The sequence below is a fragment of the Bos taurus genome, chromosome 14 (assembly GCF_002263795.3).
Source record: "Bos taurus isolate L1 Dominette 01449 registration number 42190680 breed Hereford chromosome 14, ARS-UCD2.0, whole genome shotgun sequence".
In the NCBI taxonomy this organism is placed as follows: domain Eukaryota; kingdom Metazoa; phylum Chordata; class Mammalia; order Artiodactyla; family Bovidae; genus Bos; species Bos taurus.
In genome coordinates, this window is record NC_037341.1 from 63,764,360 (window position 1) to 63,782,755 (window position 18,396).

The 18,396-nt window shown below is 39.8% G+C and overlaps 1 protein-coding gene across 6 annotated transcripts in view; it reads left to right on the plus strand.

Moving 5' to 3' along the window:
• Positions 1-18,396, plus strand: part of SNX31 (sorting nexin 31) — an 83,468-nt gene that overhangs the window by 57,557 nt on the left and 7,515 nt on the right. For all 6 annotated transcript variants that reach the window (XM_025001875.2, XM_010812174.4, XM_015474517.3 and 3 more), the window contains 4 exons: positions 59-151; positions 3,986-4,189; positions 12,116-12,229; positions 15,983-16,060. In XM_025001875.2, the coding sequence (XP_024857643.1) occupies positions 59-151; positions 3,986-4,189; positions 12,116-12,229; positions 15,983-16,060 (489 nt within the window). The remainder of the gene's footprint in view (positions 1-58; positions 152-3,985; positions 4,190-12,115; positions 12,230-15,982; positions 16,061-18,396) is intronic.

Consider the following 18,396-nt stretch of genomic DNA (forward strand, 5'->3'; position numbering starts at 1 on the left):
TGTTAGGTTAATTCATTTCTGTTAAGTTTGCTAATTTTACAACTTATATTGTTTTAAGGCAATACAGGACATTGAAAAAGAATGGGCCAAACCCACAGAGGTGCAGAGGCAGAAATTAGAGGATCTCCAGAAAGAAGACAACCAAACAAAGGTGAATGAAATATTGCACCAAGAGAAATCTCTTGGAAGGGAGTTAGAGAAACATATTGGAATTCAGCTGTTTCTGTAATTTATAAACCCATCAAGCACTAAAAATGGGGCTTAAAAATGAGAATACCTTCATTGATTTTTCTTATTATAAAATTAATAAAGTCTTATTGTTTAAAGATTCTTAAAAATACAATATAGTGTGCATCCTTTGCCAAGTTAATTAATATAGACCCTCAACATTATTTTTAATGATGCAGAGTATTCCATTTTATGATTATGTTATCATTTAGCTAACCAATTTCCTATTATTGGAAGTCAGATTGTTTCCAGGATTTGCTTCTATAAATCACTGTGGCAGCGAGCACCACGAGGCCCAGGACTGAGTCCATCTAATTTATATAATACATACTCTGTGTTCCCAACACCTGGTATGGTTCCTGGCTGAAGGTCCCTGAACACAGCAGCCAACATTGTCTGTCTTGAATCCATGTTCTATTATTCTTCACATTATTTCTAAATGTTCATTTTTAAAACTTCCATAAAGATGGTACAGTACCAACGGACATACCCCCAAGAAGTATATGAGTCTGAAAAGTTATATTTTAACAGAAGAAATGGTCTTTGCTTCATTGTATTATCTTTTTTTAAAAAACCTTTATATTTTACCAATGCTCCTCACCAAAGCACTGATTTTGAAGAAAATGCAAATAAAATTTAGGTAACTCATTTATACTTAGGTTGATATAGAAAGCCATCCTTCAAAGTCACCATATTTTTAGAATTTTATTGATGAGTTGCAAAAAAAAAAAAAAGGGAAAAAGCATATACTGTCATGATTTAGTATTTTCCCCCTTGGTATACTGAGAATTTGGAGAAGGAAATGGCAACCCACTCCAGTATTCTTGCCTGGAGAATCTCAGGGACAGAGGAGCCTGGTGGGCTGCCGTCTATGGGGTCACACAGAGTTGGACACGACTGAAGCGACTTAGCAGCAGCAGCAGCAGCATACTGAGAAATCTGCCCAGGTGGCTCAGATGGTAAAGAATCTTCCCTAGGTTGGGAAGATCCCCTCAAGAAAGGAATGGAAACCCATCCCAGTATTCTTGCCTGGAGATTCCCATGGACAGAGGAGCCTGGAGGGCTACAGTCCATAGGGTGGCAAAGAGTCTGACATGACTGAACGTCTAACACTTTCCCACTTTCCCATTGGTATTCCATTACAGCTTTGTCTCAGAAATTTTGGAGTTCAATTTCTCTGAGTGTTTGCAAATTTTTATACTTACAGCTTTTATTTTGATGAATATCATGTTGCTATCGCTTTGGACACAGTTACCAATTCTAAGGACATTTCTGACCTATAAACTTCTTAGTTTAGTAAGAACGTTGTTTTTAACCATGCTGCTATGCTCTAACAAAATTTGTGTTTTTGCCATAGAACAAAGTTTATTTTCTATGGTTGAATGTTTTACATCATTTTACCATACTATTTTAATAGTGATCTTTAAAAACTCTCACTTTGAGTGCATGAATTTAGTCCTCTAAATTTTCTTTGCATTTTGTTTGAAGTCAGTGCTTTAGTAGTTGGCTAAATATAAAGAATAAAAAAGATAACACAATGAAGGAGAGGCCATTTATTTTGTTAAAATATGTCTTATTTGTCAGACTCACATGTACTGCTTCAGGACAGGGTATGGCTGAGGTGTTTTTTTTTTTTTTTCACTTGAAAAAAACTGAACCATTATTCAACTTAACAAATGATTTTTCTCTTGAAGCATCTAAGAATACTGTTATTAAAACCAATATTATTTAAGTGTTTGTAAAAGTTCTCCTGCTAATGGAGTCAACACATTAACAACTTTTGCTTTACTTTGTGTACATGTACAAGAAAACTTGGAATTGAAAATGAGTGAAATTAACTTAAAGGAGCAGTCATTTGATCTAAATCAGAGAGAGACTGAACTTTGGTCCCTGGGCCACTGTTTGTGTAAATAAAGCTTTATTGGCACATAGCCACACTCACTCATGTGTGTATTGTCAAGTGGTGATTTTGTGCTAGAGCAGTAGAGGTGGGTACTGGCAGCAGTGCTCATATGCCCACAGAATTGAAGATGTTTACTACACGGGTCTGCAGGTAAGTTTGCCAAAAGCTCATATACCTTCTGCAGTTCTACGTGTTAAATTATCTTTTTCAGGTACTTCTTAAGAGAACAAATTTCAGAAATTCCATGGTGGTTCCATGGTTAGGACTTGGCACTTTCACTGCCATGGCCTGGGTTCAACTCCTGGTTGGGGAACTTAGATCCTGCAAGCTGTGTGATGTGTCCAATAAGAAAACAAAACTTATTTTCAAGTAGATAATCCTTTTAGATTTCTGTCCTCTACTTTTCACACAGGCAGTAATATCAGTACTCCCCGCCCACCTCATTTTGAATGGCAGGTGCCAGCTAGCATTTTGAGCAAGTTACTTATTGATCACCAACTTCTTAGAGAAATGGAGGTTAACTTTCAATGAAAAACACTTTCACCTCTTTTAGAGCACTGCAGCCAAGAGTGTATTACAGTTTATTACAAATTTTTTGTGTTACCAAAGAGTAAAATAAAAAATTAAGAATTTATACCATATAATACAAAAGAAGTTTTGTAGCAAGAGCCATGAAACTACTCTGAATGCTCAGTGGCAGGATTACTCAGCCCCTGTCCCCACCACACAGGTAACATCTACCCACCACCTGTCATTTCTGATGTCTCCCACTGACCCAAAGGGAGGTCCAGCAGCTGAACGCACCTCCTAAGTTGAATGCATGGGCCTCAGTGCAATGAGCTGGTCCGACACGTGGCCGGGAGGGACAGGAGCCTGGAATCCTTCCGCCACCTGGTACCAAGAGTTGCCCGTCCCTCACGGCGTTTCTCTTTATCAGAGAGCGCTCATGTAGCCCTCAAAAGGGAGATGTAAGTTACCTTGCTTCAGGAAAGGATTGGGAAAGAGTCAGGTTGTCGCTGAGTGGCCTACTTTCTGATTTAACCATGTGGTGAGGTGTCAACTACCTTCTCTGAACACACATCTTCCACCCCGTCAGATAGGACCATGGCGTAGGCTGGAAGAACAAAGTGGAGGTCACTGAACTGATAGCAGGTTACTTGAAGGCAGTCGCCAATGATCACTTTGTCGAAAGGTCCTCAATAGACATTAGCAGGACAGGATGCCAGGACCACAGGTGTGACCTGCAGCTGTCCTCTGTTCTTCAGTAACAATAAAAGCAGAGGGAAAAGCTAAACCTTAAACATCACCAACATTCCATTGGCACTTTGGGGCCGTGAAACTCGACTTAGCAGACTCACTCTCGCCCTCACTTCATTGCCATTTCCAACACCTCCGTCTCTGACAGTGAATACCACCAGCATATAAAGCAGCCTGTAAAAATTTGATCTCAGCTTAGTTGTTTTTCTTTTTAAACACAGCATCTTAAACATTCACTTTTTGTTTATTCTGCTGCTCTAATCTACTGAGATAGAATCATAACTACTCATTCGATGACATCCTACTCTTTTCTTCCTTCATCGTTCACACACTGAATATTTTATTTCCACTATGTCTGAACCCTGTAAAAAGAGCAGGGACATGATGGTCAACGAGGAGGCACACGCCCAGGAACTTGGGCAGCCCTGTCAGCACACGGGGCGTGGTCTTCATCTGCGTCACCTGGAAGAAGAAGGTGCTTTCACTGTGACTCCATTCCGGGTGTTGTGTTAGAATGGCAGTAGCTTCTGACATGAGATTTTTCATCCGCTTCAAGCAGTCTTTTGCTTTCTCCGTCCCCACCCCGCTTTGGAGCAGTTTTTGGAGCTCGCCCGGGAGGTCCAGCATTATGGGTACATGCGGCTGGAACCCTGCACCTGTGACCACCCAGAGCCCGGCTGCCAGGCCCTTCTTTCCGTCGGCAATAATGAGATCAGCTGCTGCATAACCCTGCCTGATAACCAGACCCAGGACGTCATTTTCCAGATGGACAGAGTGAAGTGCTGGCAGGTCACTTTCCTTGTGAGTATCTTGGCACCTTGCCTTTCCCATCATTTAAAGCCTTCATCCACGATTTTAAAAATCCTAGTGTTTTTGGATGACAGTGTTGGTATCAGGGAGACAGGTTTGCCATTTGAATCAGTACCTTGAGTGGACTGGCATCTAAGCCACAGTAAGCATCATAAAATCCCATGGACAGAGAAGCCTGGTGGGTTACAGTCCATGGCGTTGCAAAGAGTCAGACACCACTGAGCACGCACAAAGCATCACCTAGTAGTAAAACCTACCTGTTATCTGGGACAAGTGCCTCACTCTTGCTGTAGAGACACTCCTCTTCTCACCTTCCAACAGCAGACTTCTCTACCGCGTGAAGGGTATCTAAAGTAGTAACAACATGTAGAAATAACAGCTACCATTTACTGAACACTTAATATGTGCTCAGTACCAACAAGATCTCTATGCTTGGAAACTGGATGCTGCCCAGCAGAGCTGTTCTTTTTTTTTTTTTTAATAAAAAATTAATTTATTTATTTTAATTGGGGATACTTTACAATATTGTGATGGTTTTTGCCATACATCAACACTAATCAACCATGGGTATACATGTGTCCCCGCATCCTGAACCCCACTCCCGCCTCCCTCCCCACCCTATCCCTCTAGGTTGTCCCAGAGCACTAGCTTTGGGTGCCCAGCTTCACGCATCAAGCTTGCACTGGTCACGTATTTTACATATGGTGATATACATGTTTCAGTGCTACTCTTTCAGATCATCCCACCCTCGCCTTCTCCCACAGAGTCCAAAATTCTGTTCTTTACACCTGTGTCTCTTTTGCTCCCCTGCCTGTAGGATCGTCGTTACCGTCTTTCTAAATTCCACATATATGCATTAATATACAGTATTTGTCTTTCTCTTTCTGACTTACTTCACTGTGTATAATAAGCTCTGGTTTCATCATTAGAACTGACTCAAATGTGTTCTTTTTTTTTATAGCTGAGTAATATTTCATTGTGTATATGTAACACAACTTTCTTATCCATTCATCTGCCAATGGACATCTAGGTTGCTTCCATGTCCTAGCTATTGTAAATAGTCCAGCAGAGCTATTCGTAAGGATCTCTGGCATCACACCTGCATTGCCATGTCCTTCCAAGAGAGAGCTTTCTGACCAGACTTACTGAGTGCTTACTTTGTACCAGCTATGCTAGGCAATGACACATACGCTATTTAATTCTTTTTTTTTTTTCATTAAGAGGAAAACAAAGGTCAATATTTATAAAAAGTAGCATTTCTTACTTAAGTTCTTAAATATAACCCAGTGAGCTAAGAGGCATTATCCCATTTACACAGGAAATGGAGATTAACTAGTAGAGAACAAACCCTACTAAAGCAACCATGACACCCAGCTACTAAATCCATGAAACCCATGGGGATTTTTTAGCTGGCTCAGTATTGTGAAGGTAGAGAGACAGGCCTGTCTGCAGCATTTGATACGTCAATCACGTCTTCCTTTTCACAACTCCCCCTGCTTCCTCCTCTAATTTTGTGGGCTGCCTTCCCTCTGACCACTCCTGAAATGCTGGTGTTTCCTGGGGTTCCATTTCTAGAATCTCTCCTCTACTTATCTCCTGAAGTCATTTTCCCAGATGACTGTCAACAGGTCCAGTATTTCCTACTGCATTCTTGACATCTTCGCCAAGTGATTCAGACACCTCAAGGTCATCCTTTCCCCAAACCGGACTCATCCTTTCCCATATGCCCAACCTAGGGTTCTTCCTCCTGTGTTCCTTATCTTGGTAAATAGGATTTCCACCACCACCCCTAGTTGCCAAATCAGCAATCTTGAAATTACCCCTAACTTTTCTCTTATCTTACATTTTTAACTGCTGATGCAGACAGACCTATCTGTTCTACGACACTGGTGGTGGTGATGGTGTTCAGTTGCTCAGTCGTGTCCGACTCTTTGCAACCCCATGGACTGCAGCACACCAGGCTTCCCTGTCCTTCACCGTCTCCTGGAGTTTGCTCACATTCATGTCCACTGAGTCGATGATGCTATCCAACCATCTCATCCTCTGCCGGCCCCTTCTCCTTTTGCCTTCAATCTTTCCCAGAATCAGGGTCTTCTCCAGTGAGTCAGCTCTTCGCATCATCCTATGGCACTGCTGTCCTTCCAGATTCTCCTTTTCTCTCTGCCCTCATGTCTTGATCTCAACATTTGCTGCCTGGATGAAATCCCACAGCCTCCTAACCCTTCTCACTGCCTCACTCTTACCCTCTTGGGGTCAGAAGAATAAAACACATCATATGATTTCAGTCCCTTTAAACTATGGGAAGTTGTTTTGTGGCCAACGTTTGGTATATCTTGAAATGTTCGGTGTGCACTCAAGAAGAATGTATACGCTGCCACTGTTGACAATGCGTATGCTGCCCTTACTCTAACCCTATAAATATCAATTCGTCAAGTGGTTAATGACGTTCAAGTCTCCTCTATCCTTACACATTTCTCTCTACTTGTTCTATCAGCTATTGTGAGGAGTGTTAAAATCTTCAAATATAATTGTAGATTTGTCCATTTCTTTAAATTTTGTTAGTTTTTTCCTTCATGTCTTCTATAGATTATTTTATTATTTAGACATTCATTTGTTCCATTGTTTTTTTAGCCACACCTTTTAAATTTATGGTTACTTGAGTCTTTAATATACATCTTTTTAACTTATCACAGTCTACTTTTGAGCATTACATCATTTCACAAGAAGGTTAAACCCTCGCAACAGTCGTGCCTCGGTTTGCCCCGTCCATCCTTTGTGCTATTTGTCGCCATGCATTATTCCTACATATATTATAAACCTCATGCTGTGTTATAATTATTTCTGCTTTCAACAGTTAATGACTTTTTCATTAAAAGGTCAACTTTTAATTTTGATATAATTATAGATTCATATGTAGTCGAAAGAAACGGTCCAGAGATTTTGCATACACTTTACCCACTTTTCTTCAATTATTACATCTTTTGAAACTAGAGTACAGTATCACCACCCATGCTGCTGACGTCGATACAACGAAAAGTTGAGACGTTTCCATCATCACAAAGATGCTTCATGTTAGCTTTTTATAGCTGCATCCACTTACTCCCACTCTCATCCCTCTTGAACCCCTGGCAACCCTAACCTGTTTGCCATTTTCATATTGTGTCATTTCAAGAATATTTTATAAAGCTTTTGGAAGTAATGGATTATTTATGACTTGATTGTGGTGATCATTTCGTGGATACATGCATATGTCCAAAATCTTCAAATTGTGTACATTAAATATGTGCAGTTTTTTTGCACGTCAATTATAACCTCAGTTAGAAAAAACAAACACTCACACACACAAAACAAGGTTATGCAGCAGTCAGTTGATGAAGATATTGTGACCTAAACCTATATTTTCCCTTGGACTGTGTATCAGAACTCACTAATGCAGTGTTTATGGTAACTATAGAACATAGCTATAGAACTATAGAACAACAAGAATTGACTGTGTTTAGGAGGTAAACATAAAATAAAAGCAAGGAATTTGTTACCTTAAAAAATAAAAGAATGTTCAGTTCAGGTCAGTCGTTCAGTCGTGTCCGACTCTTTGCGACCCCATGAATCGCAGCACGCCAGGCCTCCCTGCCCATCACCAACTCCCGGAGTTCACTCAAACTCACGTCCATCGAGTCAGTGATGCCATCCAGCCATCTCATCCTCTGTCGTCCCCTTCTCCTCCTGCCCCCAATCCCTCCCAGCATCAGAGTCTTTTCCAGTGAGTCAACTCTTCGCATGAGGTGGCCAAAGTACTGGAGTTTCAGCTTTAGCATAATTCCTTCCAAAGAAATCCCAGGGCTGATCTCCTTCAGAATGGACTGGTTGGATCTCCACACAGTATGTAATCTTTGGGAATTTTTTTTACTCAGCATAATTCTTTGGAAATTCATTCAGCTTGGTGTGTATATTTCAGTAGTTTGTGTCTTTTGGCAGCTGAGCAATGTTCCATGGTATAGAACAGCCACAATTTTTTAAAACACTCACCCAAAGAAAGGTATCTGGTTGTTTCCAGTTATTAGCTATTATGAATAAAGCTTCTATAAATATTGATTCATAGATTTTTGTCTGAGCACAAGTTTTCATTTCTCTGGGATAAATGCCTAGGACTGTAGTTGCTGGAAGTTGTGTGTTTAATTTTTTAAGAAACTGCCAAATTGTTTTCAAGGGAGCTGAGCCAATTTATTATACATTCCCACCAGCGATGGATGAGCAAGCCAGTCTCTCCACTTTCTCATCAGCATTTGGTATTGTCATTATTTTTTATTTAGTCATCCTGACAAGTGTGTATTGGTATTCAATTATGATTTTAATTTGCCTTTCCCTCATGGCTAACGATGTTGAACATCTTTTCATGTGCTTATTTACCATCTGGGTATCTTCTTAGGTGATATGTCTTCATAATTTCTTCCATTTTCCAATTGGATTTTTTGTTTACTATTGAGTTTTGAGAGCACTTACATTCTAGATATTAGTCCTTTTTTAGATATGTGGCTTGCTAGTATTTTCTCTCACTTTGTAGTTTTTCGTTCTCTTCACAGGGTCTTTTGCAGAGCGAAAGACTTTAATTGTGATGAAGTTGTTTTTCTTTATTGTGTTTTTGGTGTCAAGTCTAAATTCTTTGCCAAAGTTCCCTTTTTTTGCTTATGGAAGTACAGTTGCTCCAGGACCATTTATTGCAAAGACTATCTTTCTTCAGTTGAATTGCTGTCATACCTTTGTAAAAAATCAGTTGGGCACATTTGTGTGGGTCTAGTTCTGTTCCATCGATCTTTGTGTAGACACACAGAGGGAGGCATAGATCCCTCTACCAATACCACATCATCATTCCCTTCTTCTGCAACAGCTTTATCAAGATATTATTCACATTCCACACAATATAAAGTGCACAACTCAGTAGCATTCAGTATATTCCGACTTGTGTAACCATCACACAGTCAATTTTAGAATACCTCAAAAAGAAGCTCCAGACCCTTAATTTGTTACTTCCTTGTCACCAGGCCCAGGAAGCCACTACTTTACCTTCTGCCTCTATAGATTTGCCTATTCTGAACTTAGCATATTAATGGAATCATACATGGTGCTTGTGAATGTTTTTGTTTTTTGAGAGGGAAACCCAAACAGAGACCAGAGGTCTTGCTAAGTTGAGGAGAAGGAGAGAAAAATCTGTGAAGTGCTGGTTAGAATTTATGGGATAAAAGACTAAAGACAAGGGTTTTACATAGAGCAAGAGCTCCAGAGAGCATCTTTCAGATCTTTTGGCTAAATAATGATTTGTGCGTGTGTGGGCAATGGACAAATCTGCATCTGGGAAGTCTGGGGAAAGAACCACTGAAAAGCAGCAGGTTGAACAATTCAAAAAAAAACATACTGGTGTTTTTACTTAACATGATGTTTCCAGGGTTCATTCTTGCTGTAGCATATATCTGTATTTATTCCTTTTTATGGTCAAATAATATTCCATTGTACAGATATATCCACTTGTACATTGATGGTTGTTTCTACCTTTTGACTGTTTTGAATTATGCTACTATGAACATTTGTGCGTACGTTTTTTTATGTGGACATAGGTTTTCGTTTCTCTTGGTTATATACTGAGGAGTGGAATTGCTGGTAATTCTACCATAGTGGTTAACTTTTATAGTTAACTTTTTGAGGAAATTCCAGACTGTCATTTACAGTGTCTTCTCCATTTTATATCCCCACCAGCAGCATAAGAGGATGCCAACTTCCCCATTTCCTTGCCTATACTTGTTATTATCTAATTTTTTTTTAAAATATGGCCATTCTAATGGATGTAAAGTAGTATCTCATTGTGGTTTTATTTCAGTCTTTTTTTCTCTCTGTACTTAATTTTGGGTGGTTTCTGTTGTCATGATTTCAAGGTCATCAGTCTTCTGTAGCATATAATGTGTGTCTTTCCCATTTGTTATAATTTTATTTCTACTATTATACTTTATTTTTCATCTCTAGAAGGCCATTAAGGTCTCTTCTGTATCTTCCATTTCTCTCCTTATCATGCTATTTTTTCTAAATTTTTGGTGTGTGGAGCATATTTAAAATAACTGTTTTTATATTATGGTCTACTAATTCCATCAGCTCTGACATTTCTATTGATTGATTTTTCTCCTATTTGCAGAGTACGCTTATCTCATACTTTGCACACCAGGTAATTTATTGTGGTATGCCAAACACTGTGAATTTCACGTTGTTGAATGTTGGATTTTATTGTATTCCTTTAAAGAAGATTGAATTTTGTTCTGTCACACAATTAAATTACTTGGAATTAGTTTTATTTTTTTAAGACTTGCTTTTAAGCTTTCTTAAGGCAGAGCAAGAGAAGTCTGGAGGACTAATTTAGTACTTTACTTAATAGCTGCCGTTCTTAGAACTCTCCATGTCTTGTTTATTATGCTATCTCTACTCAGGTTGATAGAAACTATTTCCAGGCTGGTTTAAGAGCTTTTGGAATTGTTCAACCTGCTGCTTTTCAGTGGTTCTTTCCCCAGACTTCCCAGATGCAAATTTGTGCATCTCCCACGCATGCACAAATCATTATTTAGCCAAGAGATTTGAAACTTTGTCTTTAGTCTTCTATCCCATAAATTCTAACCACGACTTCACAGATTTTTGTCTCTTTCTTACCAACTTAACAAGACCTCTGGACTCTGGGTTTCCCTCCGTGTACTGAATCTTGGAAACTCCTCCAGGCAGTAAACTGGGTAACCACAGGGCTCACCTTATTGTTTTCTGCTTCTCAGCATTGACAGTTCTGCATTTTCTGCTGTTCTATGTCTGAAAACAGCTGTTTCTCAGTTCAGTTTTTTACATTGATGCTGCCAGACCCATAGATCTAAAATACAAATTTGTGTTATTATTCAGCTTTTAAAATCTTTTAACAAAATGGCCTGTTGCCCTTAAGATGAAGTTCAGACTCCTTCACTTAGCTTGTAAAACCTGTAACAGCCAGGGATCTTTTGGTAGCAAATAGTAGAAACCAACACTTCTGGCTCTAGTAGGAGCGGGGGGGGAAGGATTTATTAGAGGGGTATGAGATAATGCACTGATTTAAAGGAAAGGGTGAAAAAAAAAAAAAAAAGACTGAAATAGAGGTTCAGGATAACCAGGAACCAGAGGAGCTCAAGATTTCTAGAAAACAGGGATTCTTTATCAGGACCTGCTCTTTGGATCCTCTGCCCTGGAATCAAATGAGAGATCCAGAGTATTTATCCAGTTGGCTTGAGCTTGGGTCACGTGCCACCCTCCAAGAGAGCAGCATTTCCTGACTGTCCTAGCTTGAGAGCCACAGTGAAAAGTTTTTCCCAAGGGAATTTGAAACTCTAGTACTAGAAGAAAAAGTGATCGATGCTGTAAAGCAAAAATCACAGGTGCTTCCTACCAGGCTTCCAGGCTTTGGCCCTGCCCTTCCTCTCTCAGCGCCCCGTCCCTCACGGCAAATGATTCAGCCACACTCCAGAGTGCCCGGCTCCCCCGTGCCTCAGTGCATCTGCGCTTATTTTGTCTTCTACTGGGAAACACTTGTTATCACCACACCCACCCCTCAAAAAAACACACAACAAACTTGGATAATTTTTTCTGCTGCTCAGATAACACTCTCCCTCCACTCCCACCCCACCAGAACTTCCTTTACCTCCTAGTCTGGATTAGATGTCCATCCTGTTCACTTCCATAACCTGTGTTTGCTTCCCTTATAATACTTATATCAAACTATGATGATTTATTGTACATTCATGGCTCCCCAAAAGACTGATAGCATCTTGGGAATAGGGATATTCTCACTTGTTTTGATATTTTGTGCAGCACATAATAGCCATTTAAATTCCTGCTGAATGTCAAGTAATATCTTTTCCTTTGTAGGGGACTCTGCTGGATACGGATGGGCCACAGCAAACTCTCAACCAGAACTTAGAGCTCAGATTTCAGTATTTCGAGGACAGTCACTGGCGGTGGTTTGTTATTTACACCAAACAGGTAAGTTCTCAGGGCAGAGCAGGAAAACCTTCAGTGCTAAACGCTCTCTTGCATGCTGGGGTGGACAAAGCACCTTGCCCTAACCCGAGTGGAGCAGAGTATTAGAGTATGCCGCACATGCACTTTTAGGCCTGTAATACCATTTATTTGTTTTGGTTTTATTTTATGGTTGTTCAGTGGCTAAGTCAGGTCCTACTCTTTGTGGCCCCATAGACTGCAGCATGCCAGTCTTCCCTGTACTTCACTATCTCCCAGAGTTTGCTCAAACTTGTGTCCATTGAGTTGGTGATGCTATCTAACCAACTCATCCTCTACTGCCCTCTTCTCCTTTTGCCTTCAGTCTTTCCCAGCATCGGGGTATTTTCCAGTGAGCCAGCTCTCAGACTTGTTTTGTTTTACTCGTCACCAAGCTTTCATATAAATTAGAAACAAATTTATTTACCAAGTATCAGAAGACTCAACTATCAGTGACTTAGACCATGGATTAGTTAACTTCTCAAGGAATCAATGATGGTAAACATTTTAGGTTTTTAGGCTCATATGGTCTCTGTTGCAACTACTTAACTCTATTTCTGTAGCACAAAAGAAGCCACAGACAAGATATAAACAAATGGGTATAGCTGTGCTCCAATAAAACTTTATTTATAAACCCAAGTGGATGGGGCAAGATTTGTTTGCCAACCCCTGGCTTATACAATACAAATTTTTTATCATCTCACTTAGTAAGAATACTAGAGGGAGATGTTGGCATCCCTATAATTCTTTTGGCCTTTTCCAAGTAGATAAAAGCAAAAGTCATACCCCAGAATCACCCCCCCTACACCCCCCAGTAGACTTTCCATTTTGTCTTACTGGCCAGAACTGGGTCACACGAGCACTCCTAGCTTCAAGGGAGTCTAGCTTCAAGGGAATCTGGGAGTCAAGCATTTATCATAGAGGAACAGGATTCATAATCAACTTAGGATAAGCATGAGTCATTGCCTAGAGCTGGGTACTTTGTCATTCCCAAATCAGGGTTCTGTTACTAGGGAAGGAGGGACATTGGCTTTTGGGTAGCAATAGTTAAATCTGAAGTAAATGTGAACTACTTTAAATAAAAAACCCATTAAAAATCTAATTTTCAATATGCCAAATCCAATTGGAAATTCTTTTTACTTAGCTAACTTAAACTATTTCAATTTGGAGTCAAAACTGCAAGTGTCCTAAAACAAAACCAAAATAGCAAAGTAATCTTTGCATCAACATTATAGTCAACTTGAGTACTTGATGTGCGTGCTCAGACTCCTCTGTCCATGGGATTTTCCAGGTAAAAATACTGGAGCAGGTTGCCATGCCCTCCTCCAGGGGATCTTCCTGACCCAGGGATTGAACCCACGTCTCCTGCAATGGCAGGTGAATTCTTTACCACTGTGCCTGGTGATCACAGTCAGTTTTGTGTTCCATGCAGCATTCCAGTTTTAGGCAACCAAAGCTCAGTTTTAACTCTCCACTAGTACAGTTTTGATCAAGAGATAATAGATATCCATGTCCTCTGAAAAACAAAGTACTAAATCAAAATCCCAGGTTAAAGAAATGGCCCCCCAGGTTCACTTTAAATATAAAACATCCTTAGGGAAGTGGTAGGATGGTTGCTGAGGCAAAATCTGCAGTCACATGGAAACATAGAGAGAGATTTTGGCAGCAAAACCACCCCCTTCCCTCCGAATGCTAAGTGCGGTAGTTAAATTTTATTATGGTCTTTTAATCTAGTCTGTACGAATGAGTTTAAGCCACTAAGGAGAGGTGCAATAAACATCCTTTGAAAAGAGTCCTAGTAAGGTCTTATTTCCTTTGGAGTATGGATTTATTGATGTGCACCCAAGGGCTACTTCTGCAAAAGGCAGAAATGAGGTTTGTGTGCCTCGCAAATATGGAAAGAGGGCTTGGCCTGACTCTTTCCTGGGCCCTTTAAATGGAAGCTTCAGTTCAGTTCAGTTCAGCCCGACTCTTTGCGACCCTATGAATCACAGCACGCCAGACCTCCCTGTCCATCACCAACTTCCGGAGTTCACCCAGACTCACGTCCATCGAGTCAGTGATGCCATCCAGCCATCTCATCCTCTGTCGTTCCCTTCTCCTCTTGTCCCCAATCCCTCCCAGCATGAGAGTCTTTTCCAATGAGTCAACTCTTCACATGAGGTGGCCAAAGTACTGAAGTTTCAGCTTTAGCATCATTCCTTCCAAAGAAATCCCAGGGCTGATCTCCTTCAGAATGGTCTTCATATATAATAGTAAGATTTGTTGATTTACTTATATTTTATTTTTTGGCTGTGGTGAGTCTCTGTTGCTGCCCTTGGGCTTTCTCTTGTTGCAGGGAGCAGGGGCCGCTCTTCGTTGCGGTGCTCTGGCTTCTCACTGAGGCAGCTTCTCTTGTTGCTGAGCACAGACTCTAGGCACCCGGGCTTCAGTACATTGTATAGGCGTATGGAATCGTCTACACTTTGTGGGACACCATTAAACACCCCTCCTAGCTGCATCGGCTCAGGGTTTGCTGTCGTTTACCTGTTTCGTACCCTGATGTTTCATGGGTAACATATATGCACAGATAAACAGGGTTCATTCTTAGCTAAAGCAGGAAGGCAAGCTTTGTGTCTGTGTATAAACCCCACATCCGTGACTCTTTTCCTTATTGGTGGCAGCCCTTTCTTTCCCTTATTTTCTCTCCGCTTAAATAAAATGCAACCCATCTCTGTAAAACTTCGAAATGCCCCCTCTATGTAGCCCCTTTGCCCTCTAGTTCCACTTTCTATGTCCTGTCCTCCAAAAGCTCTCTGCATTGGCTGCCATAACCCGAGCTTTCCCTCCCTCCCCTCTCCTCCTCTCTGTCATCCCCTCACCCTCAAGTTCAGGGACCATCCTCGAGCACAATTTATACTAAAGTTCTCTAGCCTCAAGCTTTGAGCTTCTGTTGTCTGAAACCTCAGTGGGGCTGAATGAGAAATGAACAGTCCAAGAGTTGAGAGCAGAAAAAAGAGGGGGAATAAAAGAATCTGTAGGAAAGGAGCAAAAGGGAAAATCACAAGGGAACCTTAAGTTTGGCACATGGGGTAACCTAGAGAAAGGAAAGCCCCAGCTTTTGTGCAGCAAGATGTGTATGACATGTGTCTTGCCACTAGCAGTGATGAGCCATCGATAAGCCACAGGTGGTGTTAGGGGCAGTGGTCAGTCTTGACAGTGAATAACTAAAAATACCAGGGAAATTAAAAAAGGAAGAAAAATGACTAATTTTATCTTCAGTTCAGCAAGAGCCATAAGGTGCTAATATAGCCTTTCAAACAGGTTAATATATATGCCGACTTATAGGTCTCTCAATCATTATATATACAGTTAAATAGAAGATTGACCATCAACATTTGATTTGATTGTGAGTAAAAGCGATTTTTATTATTTGTTGCTCATAAAACATGAGCTGTTTACAAAGTAATGGAAAAAAATGGGATGTAAGGGGGCAGTTTTGAGAAAGATTAGTAATGAGATCCTGGTCATTTTTAATCTATCTTTTAAAAAATTTACTGCAAGTATATCCCTGTAATTGAGAAACTTTATGGTTACTTGCTGGTTACATCTTATGAAATTAATGAAAGTCAAAGAACTCTAAATTCTTAAAAGCATACTTTTGGAAGACAGGGCACAAAACCTGCTTCTCAGTATGAAGAGGGAAGGAAGAGAATGAAGTCTTTAACTGAGAGAGTTCTTTATTTCTGGGTTTCTTAGGCTTTTTTGCTGAGTAGCTGCTTGAAAAAGATGATTTCAGAAAAGATGGTAAAGCAAGCTGCAGAGAATCCAGAAATGGTAAGTGCTCTTGTCTGTGTCTGTGTTTCAGTTTGTTTCCACCATCAGCTGGCACTAAACTACACTCATGAATTTTCCCGGACACAGTGAGTCTGGTCTTCCAGTTCAGCTCAGTTCAGTCGCTCACTCGTGTCTGACTCTGCGACCCCATGGGCTGCAGCACACCAGGCTTCCCTGTCCATCACCAACTCCCAGAGCTTGCTCAATCTCATGTCCATCAAATCAGTGATGCCAGCCAACCATCTCATCCTCTGTCGTCCCCTTCTCCTCCCACCTTCAATCTTTCCCAGCATCAGGGTCTTTCAAATTCAGGGACGAACCCAACTGCCCAGAAGTGAGCTTCTCAGCTCCCTGGGAGCTCAATCTTCAGAATTCAAGCCAATTTCCCAGGGAGAAGTCAGTTGTCCTTGGGTTGCTGAGAACTTGCTAAACCTCAACTCTGTATCCTTGTATTTCTGCCTTCTCCCAAATGGAAGATTCCAGATTTACCATAAAAGCAACAACATGGACAGAATCAGCACAGCAGCTAAGAGCTTAAATAAGCTCTGAAGTTTTGTCTCTAGATAGAACTCACAGCCTCTTGATACCTCCACTGTACCAAATTAAAATGCCTTTAGCAGTTGGGAGAAGCCATCAAGTAAAAGAAGCTCTCAAGGCTATACTTTTTTCTCAGTGTAAAATTTATTTTTCTTGTCTCCATCTTCAATAAAGGCCTAGTTGCTCACTGTAAGTGTTGGTGCTGGGGCTGTAAAGAGTCCCTGAGATTCTAAACTTTCTACTTGCCTTGTCACCATCAGGATACAAGCTTGTCCCAAGTAAGACAGTACACTTTGATTTTTTAAAATGACATTTATAAACATAATTCTCTTGTAGGATAACACACTGGGCTTTAAAAATACAACAGAAAATATTTGAAAACTTTCCCTAAGGTTTTAGTGTATTATAAGAGGGCGGATTATACCTTTAGTTTAACACTTATCTTTACTTGACTTTGCAGCTTTTTTCCTCAGAAAAATGTTACATTTTATATTTACTTTTCTTTCTTCTAGAACTCAAAATATTTTCCCAGGGAAGATAAAAATCACTGCCCCTTGGTGTTTGAACACTTCAAAATGTACTAGAGAATAGCAAATCACACCAATAAAACAATCAAGAATGCTTTTTTTTTTAAAGCATAATAAAATCTAACCTCCTAAGAAGGATGGACCCATTTAGGCCTCAATTTAAATATATGTATATTATAAATATGTATAAACATAAATATATATCATTTTATATATGTATGTGTATATACAGAGAAAAGCAATTAATGTAGCCCCATTAAAAGGGAGAAGTGCTCTCAAATGTGGTTTGATAAAGTGTAAGCTACTTGATGCAGGAAATACTTGTACAATGAATATCTAAAAGAGTTTTCTCTACAGTAGGAGGAGGTAGTAATCTATTTAAAGTTTTCAAGAAAAACAACCACACCATCATATTCCATAGATTTGCATGCAAATTAAAATCTATAATTTATCCTGGTGACTGATAGCAAAATCATCATGGTAGTCAATAAAACTTGTATTGCCTTATCCAAATACTCATCAAGTTTTATTTTCACAAACTCTTTATTTCTTTCCTTATGTTGGTTCTTAGAAAGAAGTTAAGATTTTTCCTCTGAAAATTGGATGATGTTGGAATAGTTCACATTTCAAGAGAATGTTGTAGGAATAGTCCACATTTTAGTCTGGAATTTCATCTATTAATACAAACCGTTGGGTAGAACGGGACCCTGGAAAGGAGATAGAAAAGACAGATCATCTCTTTGAACTTTGGATCTCCTCACAAAGTACAGTTGATAAGACCAAGTCATTTTATGGAGCTTAAAGTAACCATATAAATGTCAGACTGTGACTTTTACTCATTTTCTAGGCAAAACATATAAAGCCTGAATTGACACCTATCACTTATAGAAGTCTCATAGACCAAAATTTACAAGGCAGAATAAATTCTAAAATTTTATAATTGTGAAGAATCTGGGGAGGGAAAGAAAAACTGAGAAAACTGTAACCGACTGAACCCCATAAATAAAGCAGATGGTCCCTTGAGAGATTAAATAGTACTGTTTTATCCTGGTAAGAAGAAAGAATTGAAAGAAGAAATTTAGTGCTAACTTAGAGTTAATTAGCTTAGTTAGCTTTAGGCAATGGTGTCAAAGGTTAAGACTTGAACCACTTACGAAGAGATGATTAAGATTTGAAGTCAAATGAATGCACTAAAGAAAAATGTAACCATGCAGCCAAAAAAGTGTTAAATTCTTAAGACAGTATTAATTGAAAAACCAGAAAGGAGAAAAA